We start from the raw sequence: 16,726 nt of genomic DNA, 5'->3' as shown, positions 1-16,726 counted from the left end.
AAATGAAAACGCTGTGCGTACTGGGAACGCTTCCCTAACTCGCTCTCACCCTAGAACCAGTGCAATCAAACCAGGCGGCTGGTATCTTTGGAATAGGATTAGTGGCAGGAACCTCCGTGATGTGACTCAATAGGCCGATAGCAAGAAAATAACACTAACAACAACAACAACCCTACATTTTGGGGGTCAGATTGACCAATTATGCATGGCTGTGGATTTGAAGTCATCTCTCAAGTGGCGGCTCAAGGCAACCTCTTTCATTACTTGAAGCCAGTCGTGTAAAGTGACAGAGTAAAAATACTTTGTGACTGTACTTAAGTCCTTTTCGGGAGAATCTGTACTTTACTTGAGTTACTTGAAATTCGGTCGACTTTTACTTGAACGTGGCCACCTTTAGCCCCCTGTCGAAAGACCCTGGAGGGAAGATCTGCCCATCTGGCCACACCATCACCGTCAGCCATTCTCCTTGATGCAACCTGCATTGTTAATAAGGGATAGTGTCGTTTTCCTCCATGATGAAATTAAATGAAAAACAACAATGTGGGTTTGTTCGGGAGAGGTTTTATGCATAATGCTTAATGTATTTTGAGGTGAGACTTAAGCCCCTTTCACACAGACCCTGTGAATTACAGGGACAACCTTCCCGGCACCGCTAGTGATATTTATTATTCAGTCCTGCGCCTTTTCACACATGGGACAGTCCGTTCCAGCGTAGATGTGATCGTTTGGACAATATGTGCAACGGACGTACAAATCTGAATCAGTTTTGGTTGTTTCCACCTCCCCGTCCCCCCGCCCCTCCCGGACGGACTCGGTTCCCTCCGCTGACGGAGCGGGGACAGATCCCCCGTCCCCGGACACAATAAACCCAATGTTCTTGTAATGTATTTAATTTTCGACGAGTTTCCGAGACAAGTGATGTTTTTTCATGATCTACTTGAATCGTAAACAGGCATCCAGACATTCAAAGGAACATTGAAAGAGCGTCAAGTCGCAGATTTGAGTCTTGTGATTGGTTTCGCTCGTGCCACATGACAGCGTCTTTTGTCAGACTGACGTAACCCTTTACGAGCTCGTCCCGGCAAAATGACCGTTGCATCCGTTTACAACACAGCCGTACCAGCATTTTCCATGAAAATTACAAAGCTTGAAAGTGGAGAAAATTGGGGAACGACTTTTACAGAACATGGACACCGGCTCCTGTTCCAACATTATGCCGATATGGAACGTTGCCAGTGGACAGTGCATAATGTCCGTTGTTCTCAAGTTTCTTCACTCGACCGTTACGAAATGACCTGGTTTCTTGCAGTCCTACTCGCGCAGACCGGCTCCTTCTCCACCCTGGTACTCCTACGACTACTGGCTACGCCTACACATTCGTAGGAGACCTCTATATGGGGTGGTCCTATGAGGCCACCGTGGATGGCCCATACTAATGTCTACTGGCTACCTGTCTCCTCCTACACCATGCCCATACTACTGACTACTGGCTACCTAAGTACTCCTACACCATGCCCATACTACTGACTACTGGCTACCTACCTACTCCTACACCATGCCCATACTACTGTAGGGTCAGCCAGTAATCATACTACTGGCTGACTTCTGTCAATGCCCTTACTGTGGCCTAGTGGCTACCTGCCTACTCGTGCCAATAGTCAGTCTTAGACCCTATAACGTCGCTGTACGCTTATGTTTTATCCTTCTTGGAGCCATTTATGTTAAAAGTAAAAAAGGAGAATATGAAATTGAAGTCATAGGGACCCCTGTAGGTCCCCGGCACTTGGACAAGGAATGTAAATTAGGTGGAAATGGGACGAGACTCGGTTGCTCATTGGAAACACCTGAGCAATGCTGGTGTGAAAGGAACGCCAAGGAACGACTTTTCAACCTTCTTTCTTTTTGTTTCCTTTTGTTTGTTTTTTTTTGTATATTTCTTTACTATTTGCTTATTTACTTTGAATCAGAAGACTTGACATTATGTCAATGGAATTATAAACCCGGACTGAGACCTTCACATCCGGGAGCACAAGAGCCGCGACAGAACAGTTTTGTTTTGCTGTTCCGTTTTGTTTCGCTCAGTTTCATTGTTTACCGTTATTTCGACAGCTCTTGAAAAAGACAGAAGAGCTCTTGTTGAATTGTTCTCATTTCCTTCTGGCCGATTTCGCTTATGAACACAATGGAATGTTCTCATGATGGATTATCTGAGGTTTGAGGAAGTGTTTTACAATTCCCCTCAAACGACACATTCATTTTATTTTCTCATTTGTGTATGTAGATGCTTGTCCGGTTACCCCTGCGTTTTTTTTCCCTGCATGGACGTTCCCCCTGGCCGCTGTGCGTGCGGGGGGGGTTGGCCGCCGTCAAGCGGGCGGCCCGTAAAGCCTTTACACGCTCTGACTGTGATAACTGGTCATGCAAAGACACGCCACTTGAATGCTATACTAACATGTAGGCCAAGGGCCGCATTTCAAACCATGACCTTACACTGCACCGTATGCACTGCGCATGAGGTTCACCATTCCACCATTACTTAAGTACTGTGCGTATGTCTGACTCAAGGCTTCCCCCATTCCCTCCACGCGTGCAGGGCGTGCTGCTGACGGTGTCTTTAGAACCACGGTGCCAAAGTCCCTCAAACTGTGATTAATTCAACCATTTTAGTTTCTTCCGCAACGCCCAGTGCTTGTTAATAAAAACCATGTAGATGTAGTTGTGCGTACCTCCTGCAAGCCACGACACTTCTAAAGAGCGAACCATGGTCCAGAACACAATGACTGCGTCTCTGTACATTCACCGACTGTAAATATACGACAGATATTTATAATTACTATTCATCGGTTCTATCATCATGCACACTCTACCACATTGGATCCAGCGCGTATATACTGTATATATACTGTATAGCTTGGCATATCAAATTTTTGAATACATATTTAATTTTATTTTTAAATACTGCACATTTTGTAGTATATCTGACTAAGAGAGTGTCTATATATATATATACATATATATTTCTCATGCTGTACTTTAATTCGCTTTACTTTTCCTTTCTTTCTTCTTTTACCATGTACTACATATATATATATATATATATATATATATATATATATATATATATATATATATATATATATATATATATATATATATATATATATATAGACACTGCATATCTGTATGAAAACACCCTGAGAGCCGAAGTCAGTCAAATTCCTTGAGCGGGTGCAAGACGTACTTGACCAACGGACCCGGAGCCTCCGGATTCTCCCTCTTTCTCATCCGGTGTTTCAGTCCGCGTGTGCGTGCGCGTGCGGTCGCCCGGTGCAAGGCGCGCGTCGTCCGTCAGGGGGCGCGCCCCCCCCCCCCCCCCCCCCCCCCCCCCGCATCTCTGAGCATTTCCCCCCCAAAACCAACCCATTTTCGTGCGGAGCCTGGGTGGAGGAGGCGGAGGCGGAGGAGGAGGCGGAGCAGAACGGAACAGAAATCCACCCGAAACAGCGGCGGAAGCGCAACAAACAAAAACGCAACAACTTTCCCTGGGAGGATCGCCCCCCCCACCCCCACCACCACCGCCCCCACCACCACCACCACCACCACCACCGCCCCCACCACCACCACCGCCCCCCGCCGCCCCCCGGTCGGATTGCGCGCACCCGGCGCCGGATCACCGCTGGACGCGCGCGGCCGGATCGGCGCTTCCTCCCCCGCTCGGAAGCGGCGACTCGGGGATTAACCGAAGCCGCCGCCAGAGAGGGGCAGCCGGGGGCTGAGGAGCCGGGACGTGCGCGGAGGAGAGACCCGGGAGGGACCGGAACGTGGACCCGAGGGGAGCAGCGAGGCGCGGGGATCAGATCATCTGCGGCTGTAAAAAAACAACAACCCCACTTTATTATTATTATTATTATTTATTATTATTATATTTATTATTATTATTATTGTTATTATTCGTGGACATTTCCTCTGGACGGTGGTGGACAGAGATGTTCGGAGAGGATGGATCGCAGCTCCGCCTGGAAATAACCTTCCTTCTCTCCCTGGGAGGTGGTGCTGGGGACACTTGGGGCAGAAACCTTCCTTTTCCAGCGGTTTGTCCCTTTGTGCGCGGACCGCGGTGCGCGCTTCTCCTCCGCGGAGCCGAGATGTGAAGCTGCGTGTCCGTGGCGCCGTCACACCGCATCTTTCGGACCCGCTTTTCACCCCCAGCAGCTCCGGTTCATCCCCCTGGTTCATCCCCCGGTGTATTCCCCGGTTCATCCCCCGGTGTATTCGCCGGTTCATTCCCTGGTTCATTCTGCTCTGTGGGTCGCCGACAAACTTTTTTTTTTTTTTTTTTTTGAGGATGAAGAGAAGGAAACCTCTCTCCTAATCCCCACTTGACGGAATATATCCCAGTTTTTCTTTCTTTACTTGGAGTTTAACAAAGCTCTCAGTGATTTTTTTTTTCCTCTCACCGGGACCCAAACTGACAAGACATGACTTCCAGTGAGGGGCTGATGAGCCAGTGAGTTTCCCCAGCCAAAGTGGATTTATTTATTTAGAAGAAACTGACCATAAATCTGAAACACAGGGATAAATCCAGCCCCCTCCCCCCCGGCTCCCTGCGCTGGCAGAGCACGGAGCTCCGTGCCGTTTACGCACCGGGGTAGACGCTGAAATCACCGCCGGGGACGGGCCACTGAGCTCGGCGTGCGAGGCGGAGGAGGAGCGGCCCCGGTCCCGGTCCACCACCACCACCACCACCACCGCCGCCATGGAGGAGTGGAGGCAGTGCGGGCGGTGGCTGATCGACTGCAAGGTCCTGCCGCCCAACCACCGGGTCGTGTGGCCCTCGGCGGCCGTGTTCGACCTGGCGCAGGCCCTGAGGGACGGCGTGCTGCTGTGCCAGATGTTGCACAACCTCTCCCCCGGATCGGTGGACCTGAAGGAGATCAACTTCAGACCCCAGATGTCACAGGTGAGGCGCGGGTTGGCCGTGCAGGTGCAACTGGTCGAATCGTGGTCTGTGACCAGGCAATGCAAGTTTAATTTGTTCGGCACATTTCATAGACATGGGCAGTTACTGGTGCTTTACATGAGGCATGCAAGGCAGAAATCAAAGCAAGAGGAAAAGCATGGAAATAAAAAGCCAAGAACAGAGAAAAAAATACATTGAAGTGCAATTTAAAACAATCCTGGGGACACAAACCCAACATACACACTCAAACGTGACAGGACTCGAATCAGGTCATTGGGGCTCAGACCCAGCAGAAGTGGTAGCTACATAAACACGGCAGCAGTCAAACTCCCACCCACTCTGGTCATTGGGACTCAAACCCCACATGCACACTTCCACATGGCAGTACTCGAACCCGCACCCACTTTGGTCGTTAGGACTCAAACCCAGCCGTCGCACTTCCACATGGCCGTACTCAAACCCTGAAACCACTGTGGTCGTTGGGACTCAAACCCAGTAGACGTGGTACCTACATAAACATGGCAGTACTCAAACCCTGAAACCACTGTGGTCGTCGGGACTCAAACCCAGTAGCGCGGCTGCTTACAAAAACATGGCAGTAATGTGAACTTGCACTCACTATGTTGTTTGGGACTCAAGCCCAGCATACACACTTAAACGTGGCGAGTCTCATACCCATACCCACATGGGTCGCTGAGTCTCAAACCCATCCAGAACCTCAGTAGGGCTGTTACCCAAAGACGTGAACATGGCGGGACTTGGACCGCGCACCCGCCGCGGTTAATGGGACTTAGCAGGACTGTCACCTAAATGAAGACAGCAGTGCTCGAACTGGCGCCTCCTGTGTTCCTGGGCACTCGAACCCAGCATGCGCACTCAAACACGGCGGGACCCGAACCTGCACCCGCCGTGGCGGGTGGGCCTCGGAGCCGGCCCTTGACGCCGGAACCCGACGGGGCTCGAGCCGCCGAAGGGAGCGGCTCCACCGACGTGGAGGCGGGCGCCTTCCCTAACGCTCCGGTTCCCCGTGCGTCCGCTCCTGATGCTGGGCGGCAGGAAGCGGAGGTGGAGCGCGCCGCCCCACCTCTCCAACCAGCCCGGATAGGAGGGTCGAGAGGGGCGCGCTTGTCAGCGAGCTCACACGCCACGCCACACTCCCCTTGGACTGCAGCAGGGAACGAGAGCTGCGTTTGGCATCGCATTGAACAAAGCGGCGTAGAGCCCCGGCCCCCGGGAGACGGGGGTTCCAGGCCTAACTGCATGTTTTTCCGCCCGGGGGACGTCCTGCCACGCCGAGCGAGGCAGCACTGCGGCGGGCCCTGGCCTGACCCTTCAAAGCAATCCGCGAAACGGCTTCTGGCCCCGGACCGGTGTGGCCGTAGGCCCAAAGTGAAGATACCCTTGGGCGGTCGCCCGCCGCCCCAGTGCTCAGCGGAGGAACTCGAGGGGAATAATTGCCGCTAAGGATTACCGGCGCCGCTTTTTAAGATCTAAACATAACCCCCGGAGGTGGTAGCGCTCTGCGGTGCGGGGAGGGAGGGAGGGAGGATGTCGCCGTGTGCGGCTCGTGCTCTCAGATCCAACGTGACGACGTATTGAGTGTCCGGGGGGAAGTTCGCACGAGCGCGCGCGCGAGGGAAGGCGAGGGAGCCCGGTGGACGGCGGCGCGGGGCCCCCCACCGAGCCGTGTCCAGCCCCCAGGGGCTCCCCCCCCCGGCGTTCGACGCCACCCGGGGCGGCCACGTCCCGGGAGGAACGATGCGCGAGGGGCCGGTTATGACGAGTCCTTTTACTTTTGCTGTTGAAGTGTATTTAAGTGATATTTATAAACTTTTGCGCCGTAGTAGTAGAAATGTCAAGGTGGTTCTCACTGATACTCGAGTACTTTTGTGTCCGGGGTATTTGCACTTTTCCTCCAGCAAAAGCTCTGAGTACTTCTTCCACCACTGCACCTTATCCATAGGCAGCATTTTGTTCCGCCCAAAAAATGTGAAATGTGAAAAAAAATAAATAATAAAAATCAATGGATTATTTTTCCTGTTTCCCTGGAGTTTCTACGCCAGAGAGATATCGTCCATGACGGCACGGTTTTCTACAATTCACCCTCCACGACCCCTTTATTTTGCGCGCGTGTGTGTGTGTGTGGTGTGCTCGCGTGCCTGGCCGCCTGTCGGCCCTTATCCCCGTCGCTACCCATGCAGTCCGGGCGTTTTAACCTCCTCCCTCCCTTTCGTTTTTTGGCTCTTTGTTGTTGTTGTTGTTGTTGTTGTTGTTGTTGTTGTTGTTGTTGTTGTTGTTGTTGTTGTTGTTGTTGTTTTCCAACACATTCCCGGCCTCTCCTGTGGGGTTCCAGTCACTCCCACTCCCTCTCCTTCTCCCACTCACACTCCCACTCCCACTCCCACTCCGCTCGCCCCCCAGTGGCTCTGGGAGCTGCTGGGGCTTTCATAATTACTGGGAAGGAGTGGAAAGGCTCTTTGATCCACCCCACTCCTTCCCACTCGGCCGGGCGAGATGGGTGTGGGCATGAGTCGGGGTGGAGAGAGGGTGGAGGTCTTCTGTGACAAATTGGGTTAAACAAAATTCTGGCAGCAGAACAGGGCTTTGTGATTTATGACGAGGAAAAGGTCGGAGTGTGTGTGTGTATGTGTGTGGGTGTGTGTGCGCGTGTGCCTATGCGTAACACTCGTAGCACACTAATACACTGGCTCAGCCGAACTGAAGGGCGGGTGGTGGTGGTAGGGGTGGGGGCGGGGGTGGTGGAACAGTGTGATTACGTTATTTGCTCTTCCCTCCAACCGCTCTGTTTGCCGTCTGATTGATTGCTTTCTGAAATCATTGTTTCTGGTCTCCCAGCGTAGCGTGCGTGGCATCGAGCGCTCGGCTCACGTTCTTCTGAGGGCGCGTTGGGGTTGTTGGTGAGGCGCGTGTGTTGACGCTGGCTGGGGGCCCCAGACACTGTTTCATCTGGCCCCGAGTCGGAGCCTTTGGGGGCAGTGTGGCTCGGTGATTACGTTGAGATGCACTTAGTAGTGAGGACTTCAATGGAGCAACGGAGTCAAATCACAGATGTCTTTACACACTTTATACACACAAATGAGTTGGACCATTCTGGGAAACAGAGTAAGGGGCGTGTGTGTGTGTGTGTGTGTGTGTGTGTGTGTGTCTGTGTGTGTGTGTATGTGTGTGTGTGTGTGTCTGTGTGTGTGTGGAGCATTGCATGCACTCCTCCTCCTCCTCGGTATCCTTCCCGCTCTTCCTCTTGTTCCTCCCACCCTCCCTCCCTCCCTCCTCTCTCTCCCCCTCCTCACCCTCCCCTCCCTCCTTCTCCTCTACTAACGAGGGCTGCGACTAACAACTGCAACTATGTTGGTAATCGATCAATCGATCAATCGATCAATCAACTAGAAAGTGACATAATATGTGTAATATATATATGTACATACAGTATATATGATACCTCCTTCATCTCATTAGTGTGTATGGGTGCATGCGATGCGATTGAGGGCTTGGCAGTCTAACCTCCGCAACTGATCAATGACGAATGTAGTTATCGATTAGTTGCGATCAGTCGCCTGGACTCTCTGCGTGCGCTTGGTAGACCTGCTTCCTGGCTGTGCTGACTGGATTTCCCTCCGGGGATTAATGAAGTGTCGTCTTATCTTATCGTAGACCTGACTACGGCACTCCCTGAGTGGAGAGCGTTGCCAAATGTGTATTATATTAGTATTTATTATACTAGTATATATTATATTAGTATAAATGATATAATATATATTATATACGTAAGTATATATTATATTAGTATATATTATATTGGTATATATCATATTAGTATATATTATATTCATATATTTTATATTAGTATATATTATATTAGTATTTTATATTAGTATTTATTATATAAGTAAACATATATTCATATATTTTATATTAGTATATTTTATATTAGTATGTATATATATTATCGAGCTCCTGAAGCCCACGCACACTGGAATACATTTAATCTGACATAAATTTGCTGTTTTTAATGCGGTTAATCGCATTTAACCAACATAATTGTTGACTAATGGAGTCAGTGATGAGCAACATAGTTGCAGTTGTTAGTCTCAGCCGTCGTTGGTGGAGGAGGGGAGGAGGAGGAGGAGGAGGAGGAGGAGGAAGAAGAGGAGGGGGAAAGGAGGACAGGAAAGAGGAGGAGGGGGAAGCAGAGGGGGAGGAAGAGAAGGCTTATTGTGGGAGTGAAGGAGGAAGAGGAGGAGGAGGAGGAGGAGGAGTGTGTGTGTTCACAGTGTGTTCTGGTGAGCAAGAAGTCGACCTTGGTTATAAGAGCGTGTAGATATTAGCATTAGTACACACATGCACACAGACACACGCACACACGCACACACACACACACACACACACACACACACACACACACACACACACACACACACACACACACACACACACACACACACACACACACACACACACACCTAAGGTTGTGGCGGTAAGCGGACGCCTAATGAGCGCTGTGTTTTGGGAGGAAGCTGTGGAACTCAAAGTTTGTGTGTGTGTGTATGTGTATGTGTGTGTCCTCAGACTGTGTGTGTGGTTGTGTGTATGTGTGTGTCCTCGGGCTGTGTGTCTGGGAGACGGCACTGAGGTGAAGCTCTCTGAAGTCTATTGTTCTGCAGCACCCGCCACACACACACACACACACACACACGCACACACACACACACACACACACACACACACACACACACACACACACCCCGAGTGCTACTCTTTTTCCTGTTGGTGAGATGCCTTTCACATGACTAAGGAGGTGTGTGTGTGTGTGTGTTGGTGCACGTGGATCTCAGATTGTCTGCATACCTCTGTGTGTGTGTGTGTGTGTGTGTGTGTGTGTGTGTATGTGTGTGTGTGTGTGTGTGTTTGTGTGTGTGTGTGTGTGTGTGTTTGTGTGTGTTCAGTTTACTCCATCTGTGCGACTTGGCACATTCAATTGAGTCAGTGATCAATGTGGACAAATGTATTATGATGTAATTCTTACACAACATCAACTTGTCATCAACATCTGCTTCCAAATCCAAATTCCTGAATTTAATTATTATCTTTTTTTTTTTGTAATATTTCAGCAATGAAATCATCTCTGTTGTAACCACCTCTCAACAATGTGACATCATGAGTGAACCCAGGGACAGAAAAAATATAATATACTATATTATTATTATTATTAATAATAATATGCATGTTATTATTATTATTATTATTATTATTATTGTTATTGATTATATATGAAGCAATATAACAATTAATTATTATTAATATTATAATATATTATTGTTATCATTATCATTATTATTAGTATTATTGATACTACTACTACTACTACTACTACTACTACTACTACTCCTACTACTACTAATAATAATGATAATAATGATAATAATACTTTTTATAATTATTATGTATAATAATGTGTTTATATTATTCATTTTTAAATGTGATTTGTACTTTTTAAAGTTCCACGGATGGGTTCATGGGTGGAGGTGGAGGTAGCATAAGTCATCAAACTCAGGTTGGAAGTGTAGATGGGCTCAAACATCAAAGTTCACATGAAATTCCTCGCGACGTCCTAGTGCCCCGCATTCCTTTGTTCCACCGCAGCCGATAAGAAACCTTGATAACATTGATGGCAGCGGCACTGCGGGCTCCACCCCCCCCCCCACCGATAAGGATCGACGGGAAGAGGTGTGTGACGGGCGCAAGTGGGCACGGTGAATTCCAGCCCACCGACCGCCTCCAAACCTCCCCCACCTCCTCCGCCGCCTCGTGTCTGCTTACGCGGGGTGACCCGAGTGGGGGATGGGCGGGTGGATGGGCGTAGCGGTCCACCACCCACCCACCGCCTCTCTTTCTTCCCCCTCGGGGGTTAATCCGAGCGCTCGGTACTACCGTTGCCCACTCGACCCCACGCCTGCCGGCTGCAGGTAATGCCGCTAATGGAGCTCATTATGCGCACAGCCGCCAACAGGGGGGGGGGCCCTGGGACCCAAAAGTTCTCCAGGCCGGGGTTTCCCGGCGAGTTAGTTTGGCAGTGAATTCTGCAGCTTGCGCGTTAATTATTAATTGACGCTCCTAATTCACTTCTCGCTGAATCATCATCAATGATCAGCAATGATGACCATCGCCGTTGAGCAAATCCAAGTGGTTGGCCCACGACCTTCGACTTTTCGACTTTCTGAACCCGGATTTTGCACCTCTGCATTTTTTTATCTTCCAGCTGTGGAAATTAAATGTATAGTGTACGATTTTGGCTGTCTACATTTGCTTCGGAACATTGTGGAACATTCCGGGTCCAGAAAGGCAGTAAAAGTCCTGTTTCTGTGTTTTGGCTTCCACTGTGCTCTGATCCAGTTGATCAGCACGTGGTTCCCTCAAAATCCTGGAGGGGAGTTTTACCTCCCGAACCAGGATTTTTCACCTCTGCATTTTCCTACCTTCCAGGTGTGGAAATAAAATGTGAAGTATATATTTTAGAGTATTTACGTGTGTTAGAATAACAATCCAGTTTTTAGATTCAAGTAGAACGTCATAGACTCACCATTGCAATCAATAAAACAAAAACATTATCAGTGGTCCCGCCCGCTCGGATTGTTATTGCTCAAATCTTTGTTATTATTAATTCTCTTGGCATTTCTCTGGCGTGTCTGGAACACGACAACCGCCAAACCAACCAGGGTTGCGGCGTCGTTGGAACCGGGGTGTTTCAGACATCTTGCGGTGTACGTTTTGTCCACATCAGTCAACATTTGAACTTTGAACTTTGAGACATTTGTCACAGGAATTAGTGAGAAAACGTTGCGGATTCATCGTAAGTTGAAGAACGTTGCCGTATCCTGATTAGTTTGGAGAGCGGGGCGCTTAGTGACGTCATCAACCGATGTTATCCAAGTCCAGGCTTCGTCTCTGCGTGCTCATCGCATTCGGAGGGTTGCTTTGGGTAGTAGTTAAGCCTGTTCAGACGCCCGACCGGAGGAGCAGAGGCGCCGTTCAGCGTAAACTCGGAAAGTTGTAACTTGTACTGCGTTTCACAGAACGCGGAAACCTGTAATACCTACCCAGCACGACTGAACTGGACCCTGTGTATTGCTATGTTTGCTATGTATGGCTACACTTACTATGACAGTTCCTTTACATGTTTAGTCGCCTTGACTGTTGCGTGTTCTCACATAGACGCGAGACTTGTGGAACATCCGTCTGCCTGTCGTTCATTCCTCTCGCTGCATTCCTGAGAGGACGCCCTGAGCCTGAAACCCGAGCCCACGGGTGAATGGGGAGAGCGCTGCCAAATGAGCGGGGCGGACACTCCGCTCTCAGCGAGGCTGTGAGAAGACAGAGCGGGGCGGTGAGTTTGCTCTGCTGTAGGCGGTTTATGTTTGCCTCTGTTTGCTTGCGGTAGGACGCAAGTTTTTGCACATCCGGTGGATGCGTTAAAGTTCTGCTCGGCGGCCATTGCGGAAGATGTTAAAGGGCCCTACCAGTTCCTAGCACAGCCTCGCTGAAAGCTATTTCCTGACTTACCTGTGATGGTTACACCTACGACCACACCCTTTAAGATCTTACCGGCATATTTCTGCATCGGGTCATCCGTTCACATACTTCATTCATATGCACTGACAGCGTTAAGACACATGATGATGATGGATGGATTTTGGTTTCATGTTGCATACTGTGCATGTTTTATTGATAGGATTTTACAATAAGACTCATTTCTTGTTCCTTTTCGTTACCACTGCTGTTGGGCCATTTGTCGGCTGAAAGGACCAGAACACCACACCCACCGGGGTTTGCCCCTGCCTCAGTTTTCTGGATTGGGTTTCTCCCCCCCTACAGTTTGGGGTTAATCATTCCTACGCCGCCTACTTTCTGAGGAAACGGACGCGACTCGTCCTGGTTAAGGTTCTCTCGCGACGGCCGTGATGTACAGACACTTTGACCACCGCTGACAACCACGGCTGCTGCAGGGCGGGATAGCGCTTTATTGATTTCACATCACGCTTTTAACCCTTTAAAGAACACTCCCCGAAAGATCAATGCAAAAAAATGATTTTACATGAATTACTCATCACCAGTGACTAGGGACGGGACGATACCGCTCTTTCATTTCTGATCCGATACCGAAACCTCAAGTATGGGCCGATTCCGATATAGTCATCTACTAAGCTGTTCATTTGCTTACGATGGCCACCTAAAAAAAGTCACGCTCAAACTCCATTTCCCCCCAAAAAATAAAAAATACAAGGCCCACAGCTGTTATTTTGCTCCTAAATACGAAATAAAAGTTGAACGCAACTTTCAAATGTCCAAATATCACTTAAAGCGCAACTTTATGAGACTCAACTCGATGCACTAAAAAAACAACAATCTTCGACGAGTTCTTTCCGATATCCGATCCCGTCCTTAACATTAACTGTCGTAACATCAATGCATATTTTGTATTTAACAAAATCCGTATTTTATCTTGGTTGTCGGTTCTGAAATACATTATACGCACATTTCAGCCCTTGAATTCTCTCATCAAGTTGAATAAGCCCTGGATAGAGTATGTGTATCCATACATACACACCTACATGGTCACGCTTTTGTTTCCAATAGTTTTTAGAGGTTTTTTTATTTATCATTATTATTATTATTATTATTATTATTATTATTGAACTAACTTATTTGATTGAGCTTCACCTCCACTGTTTTATGCCCTAATCTTACCTAGAAATTTTGAAAAGTGATTTCCGCCTCTCGTCCGGTCTTCACGGATCTGCTGTAACACACAACACAATGCAAAGTGTCCTTAAATGAATTGTTTCCATGTTTGAAATCACCTCGTCCGAGATGGACGGAAGAGCCGCAGGGCAATTTTCGTGCTTCAGGAGTTGGGCTTTGTTTTGTTTTGGGTGGGTGGTCATTACGGTGGAATGAGGTTGGAACGGATAAACAAACACAACTGTTCATCTGATGAGTCCAACCAATTAAAAATGGAAAACAAACCACACAAAGTAAAATCAAATTGGAATTGCAATGACGAGGATTGCAAAGGAAAACGCAATTTTGTGTTTTCTCTCTGGCACATGTTGTGAGAAAGTCACTTTGGCCAAAAACGTTGTGGTGTGGGGGGTGGCGTGGTCTAGGCGGCCACACCTGTCTTGGCTCTCGGTAATTGGGCCCGGTATGAGGGTGGCTGTATGCCCGTTGCCCAATAAACTGGTGTGTTTGCAACATCTCTGCCCGTCTCTCCTCCCCGTGCCGCAGAGTCCCCGTTTGGGCATCGCTGTGGCAGTTTGGCCTGCCACACCCCACCCGAGTGGCGTGTCCGGGGCCCTCCGACGCGGCGACACGGGCAGAGATGTTGCAAACACACCAGTTCGTTGTCGAGAGTGGCAAGCCGGAGCAAGCCGGGAGCAGTTGGAACATTGTCATGATAGAGGCTCTCCTGTGTGTGTGCGCGGGGATGGGTGATTTACCTGTCGCCCGTTGATTGCTCTGACGGCCACCCCGATCCCGGGCCCAATTGCCGAGACCCAAGGCGGTGTGTGGCTGCTTAAACCACACCACCCCCGCACCACAGGCGTCACTACAACACTGAGTATGAATGCAAGTGGGATGCGAGGAGGCTACACCTTGTTTGTAACCGTTCTAAAACGCTGTTGTTCTTATTTCTGTCTTGCCTTGTTTTTTAGGAATTTTAGGAATTTCACGGATCCATTTTTTTTATGGAAGTGGTTCCCTCACTTAGCACAGCCTTCAGTTTTGGTGCCACAACAGCCACCATTGTGGCACTCTTCATTCGGGTCGGTGTCTGGGTGTTTCTCAGGCTGTATTGTTGTATTGTTGTATTGTTGTCCCATTCGGTATATTTTTGGGATCCGTGTGTTCCACTGATTGTGTCGTTTCCCGCGGAGACAGATTAGGATCTGGAACCTTCTCGGGGGAGAAGGTTCCCTTTAAGCAACCCCCCAGGTTCCAGGCCACACCCCCCAGCGGCGTCGCAGGGAGCGCTGATATCCTGTTACCGACCGGTATTGATCATATTAACTTAATTGGCTGTGGAATACAGGGGGCAAGGTTGCAGTCACTGTCCCTCAAGACTGGCCGCTGCTTTATTGATCCCTCTCTGCTTTATTGATCGCTCCCTGCTTCATCAGGCAAACAGGGAGCAGCGTGTCCTGGGTGACGGAGGGCGGAAGGGATCGCCTCCTCCCCCCCCTCCACCTTTAGCGTCGCTGTCTGACAGTTCACTCTCATTTCTCAGCGCCGCCCTTCCGTTACGGTCGGGGGGTTTTGGGCCGGACTTGAGATTTGATTTTGAGGCAAAGGGTCACAATACAATATCGATTAATTTATGGAACGAATACACAAATATTCACAAATAAATATATTTTATATATATATATATATATATATATATATATATATATATATATATATATATATATATATATATATTCACATCGGAGTATTATTATTATTATTATTATTATTATTATTATTATTATTATATCTTTTGCATTTTTTCCTATGTTCCGGTCACATTGATATTCAGATGTAATGCACCTTTTGAGTGTTTTCGGCTGCAGTATCTGGTGCACCATCTCTTTTATGTGACTTCTGGCTTCCTTTTATTGCCTTTTATTGTGGTCTTTTTGTGGCGTCTTGTAAATCTCACTGTGGGATTACAGCAAGATGTATAAAAATTCTGGAAATGTAGCGGCAGCACTTCCCACGTTGTAATTGGCCAATCATTTTTATCTGTTGAATCCAACAGTTTTTTTTTTTTTCACAGTTTCATTTTATGGGGTTTTTCCAGAATGTACAGATGGTCAGTTGGTCATAGAAAAATAACACAATTCTGTATATGTACACAGGTGTGTATGTGTATACATATACACATATACAGTACATACACTCATATGCAAAAATATACAGAAACCTATATACCCTATTTATACTGTAGTATACATAGTATACACATACATAAGTACATATACAGTATGTACCCACATATATATTTATAATCTAAAATAAATAAAACAGTAATAAATATAAAAAAACGAAAGAACTTAATACAAGTTACCAGTACGTATAAGTGATAGCTAATACTGGTTTTGTGTGAACCATTTTTTGGGGATAAAAAAAAATAGTTAATAAAAATCAATACGATTTAATCAATATGATTCAATTCTTTAGTTTCAATTTCTGAATCGATCTGAAGGTTGTTATTTCCAGAGGAGGAATGCTGTCTAACATCTCACGAATATATACAGTATAATAACATATAAAGGATTGCATTTACTTGTAAAGTGTTTCACACCGCACAACTAAGAGCGCAGCGCAATTATTTGTGGTTTCTCTTTTTTTCCTTTAGTTTGCATTAAAAAAATCCCAATACAGAGTTTTAAATTTTATTATGTAAAAAATGTTTGTAAACAAAGACCCTGAACTTAACTTAAAAGTCCATTTTTATGAAATCTGGCCTTCATCGTACACTACATTTTCTCCATCTTCATGAAGGCATCAGACCTTCCTGGTGCTTCCGGTTCAGGCATCTAAGTGGACACCTACAGATCCTCCGGGGCCCAGGGGCCCAAATCCTAATGGAATCATCCCCGCCACAGATTCGTCCCAGTGACAAGTACAAATAAGCGCCCTGTTCCCTGCTTTCATTTCATTTCATGTTCCTGTTGTAACTCGAGGAGCGGATGATTTTATAAACGC

The 16,726-nt window shown here is 47.8% G+C and overlaps 1 protein-coding gene across 4 annotated transcripts in view; it reads left to right on the top strand.

The window, feature by feature from the left end:
- Positions 1-4,756: 4,756 nt before the first annotated feature.
- Positions 4,757-16,726, top strand: part of vav2 (vav 2 guanine nucleotide exchange factor) — a gene marked incomplete at its 5' end in the record, with an annotated part of 226,110 nt that continues 214,140 nt past the window's right edge. For all 4 annotated transcript variants that reach the window (XM_080018154.1, XM_080018155.1, XM_080018153.1 and 1 more), the window contains one exon: positions 4,757-4,960. In XM_080018154.1, coding sequence (XP_079874280.1) covers positions 4,757-4,960 — 204 coding nt within the window. The remainder of the gene's footprint in view (positions 4,961-16,726) is intronic.

The sequence above is a fragment of the Zeus faber genome, assembly GCF_960531495.2.
Source record: "Zeus faber genome assembly, chromosome: 17".
Taxonomy (NCBI): domain Eukaryota; kingdom Metazoa; phylum Chordata; class Actinopteri; order Zeiformes; family Zeidae; genus Zeus; species Zeus faber.
This window is presented reverse-complemented; position numbering and strand designations above follow the sequence as displayed.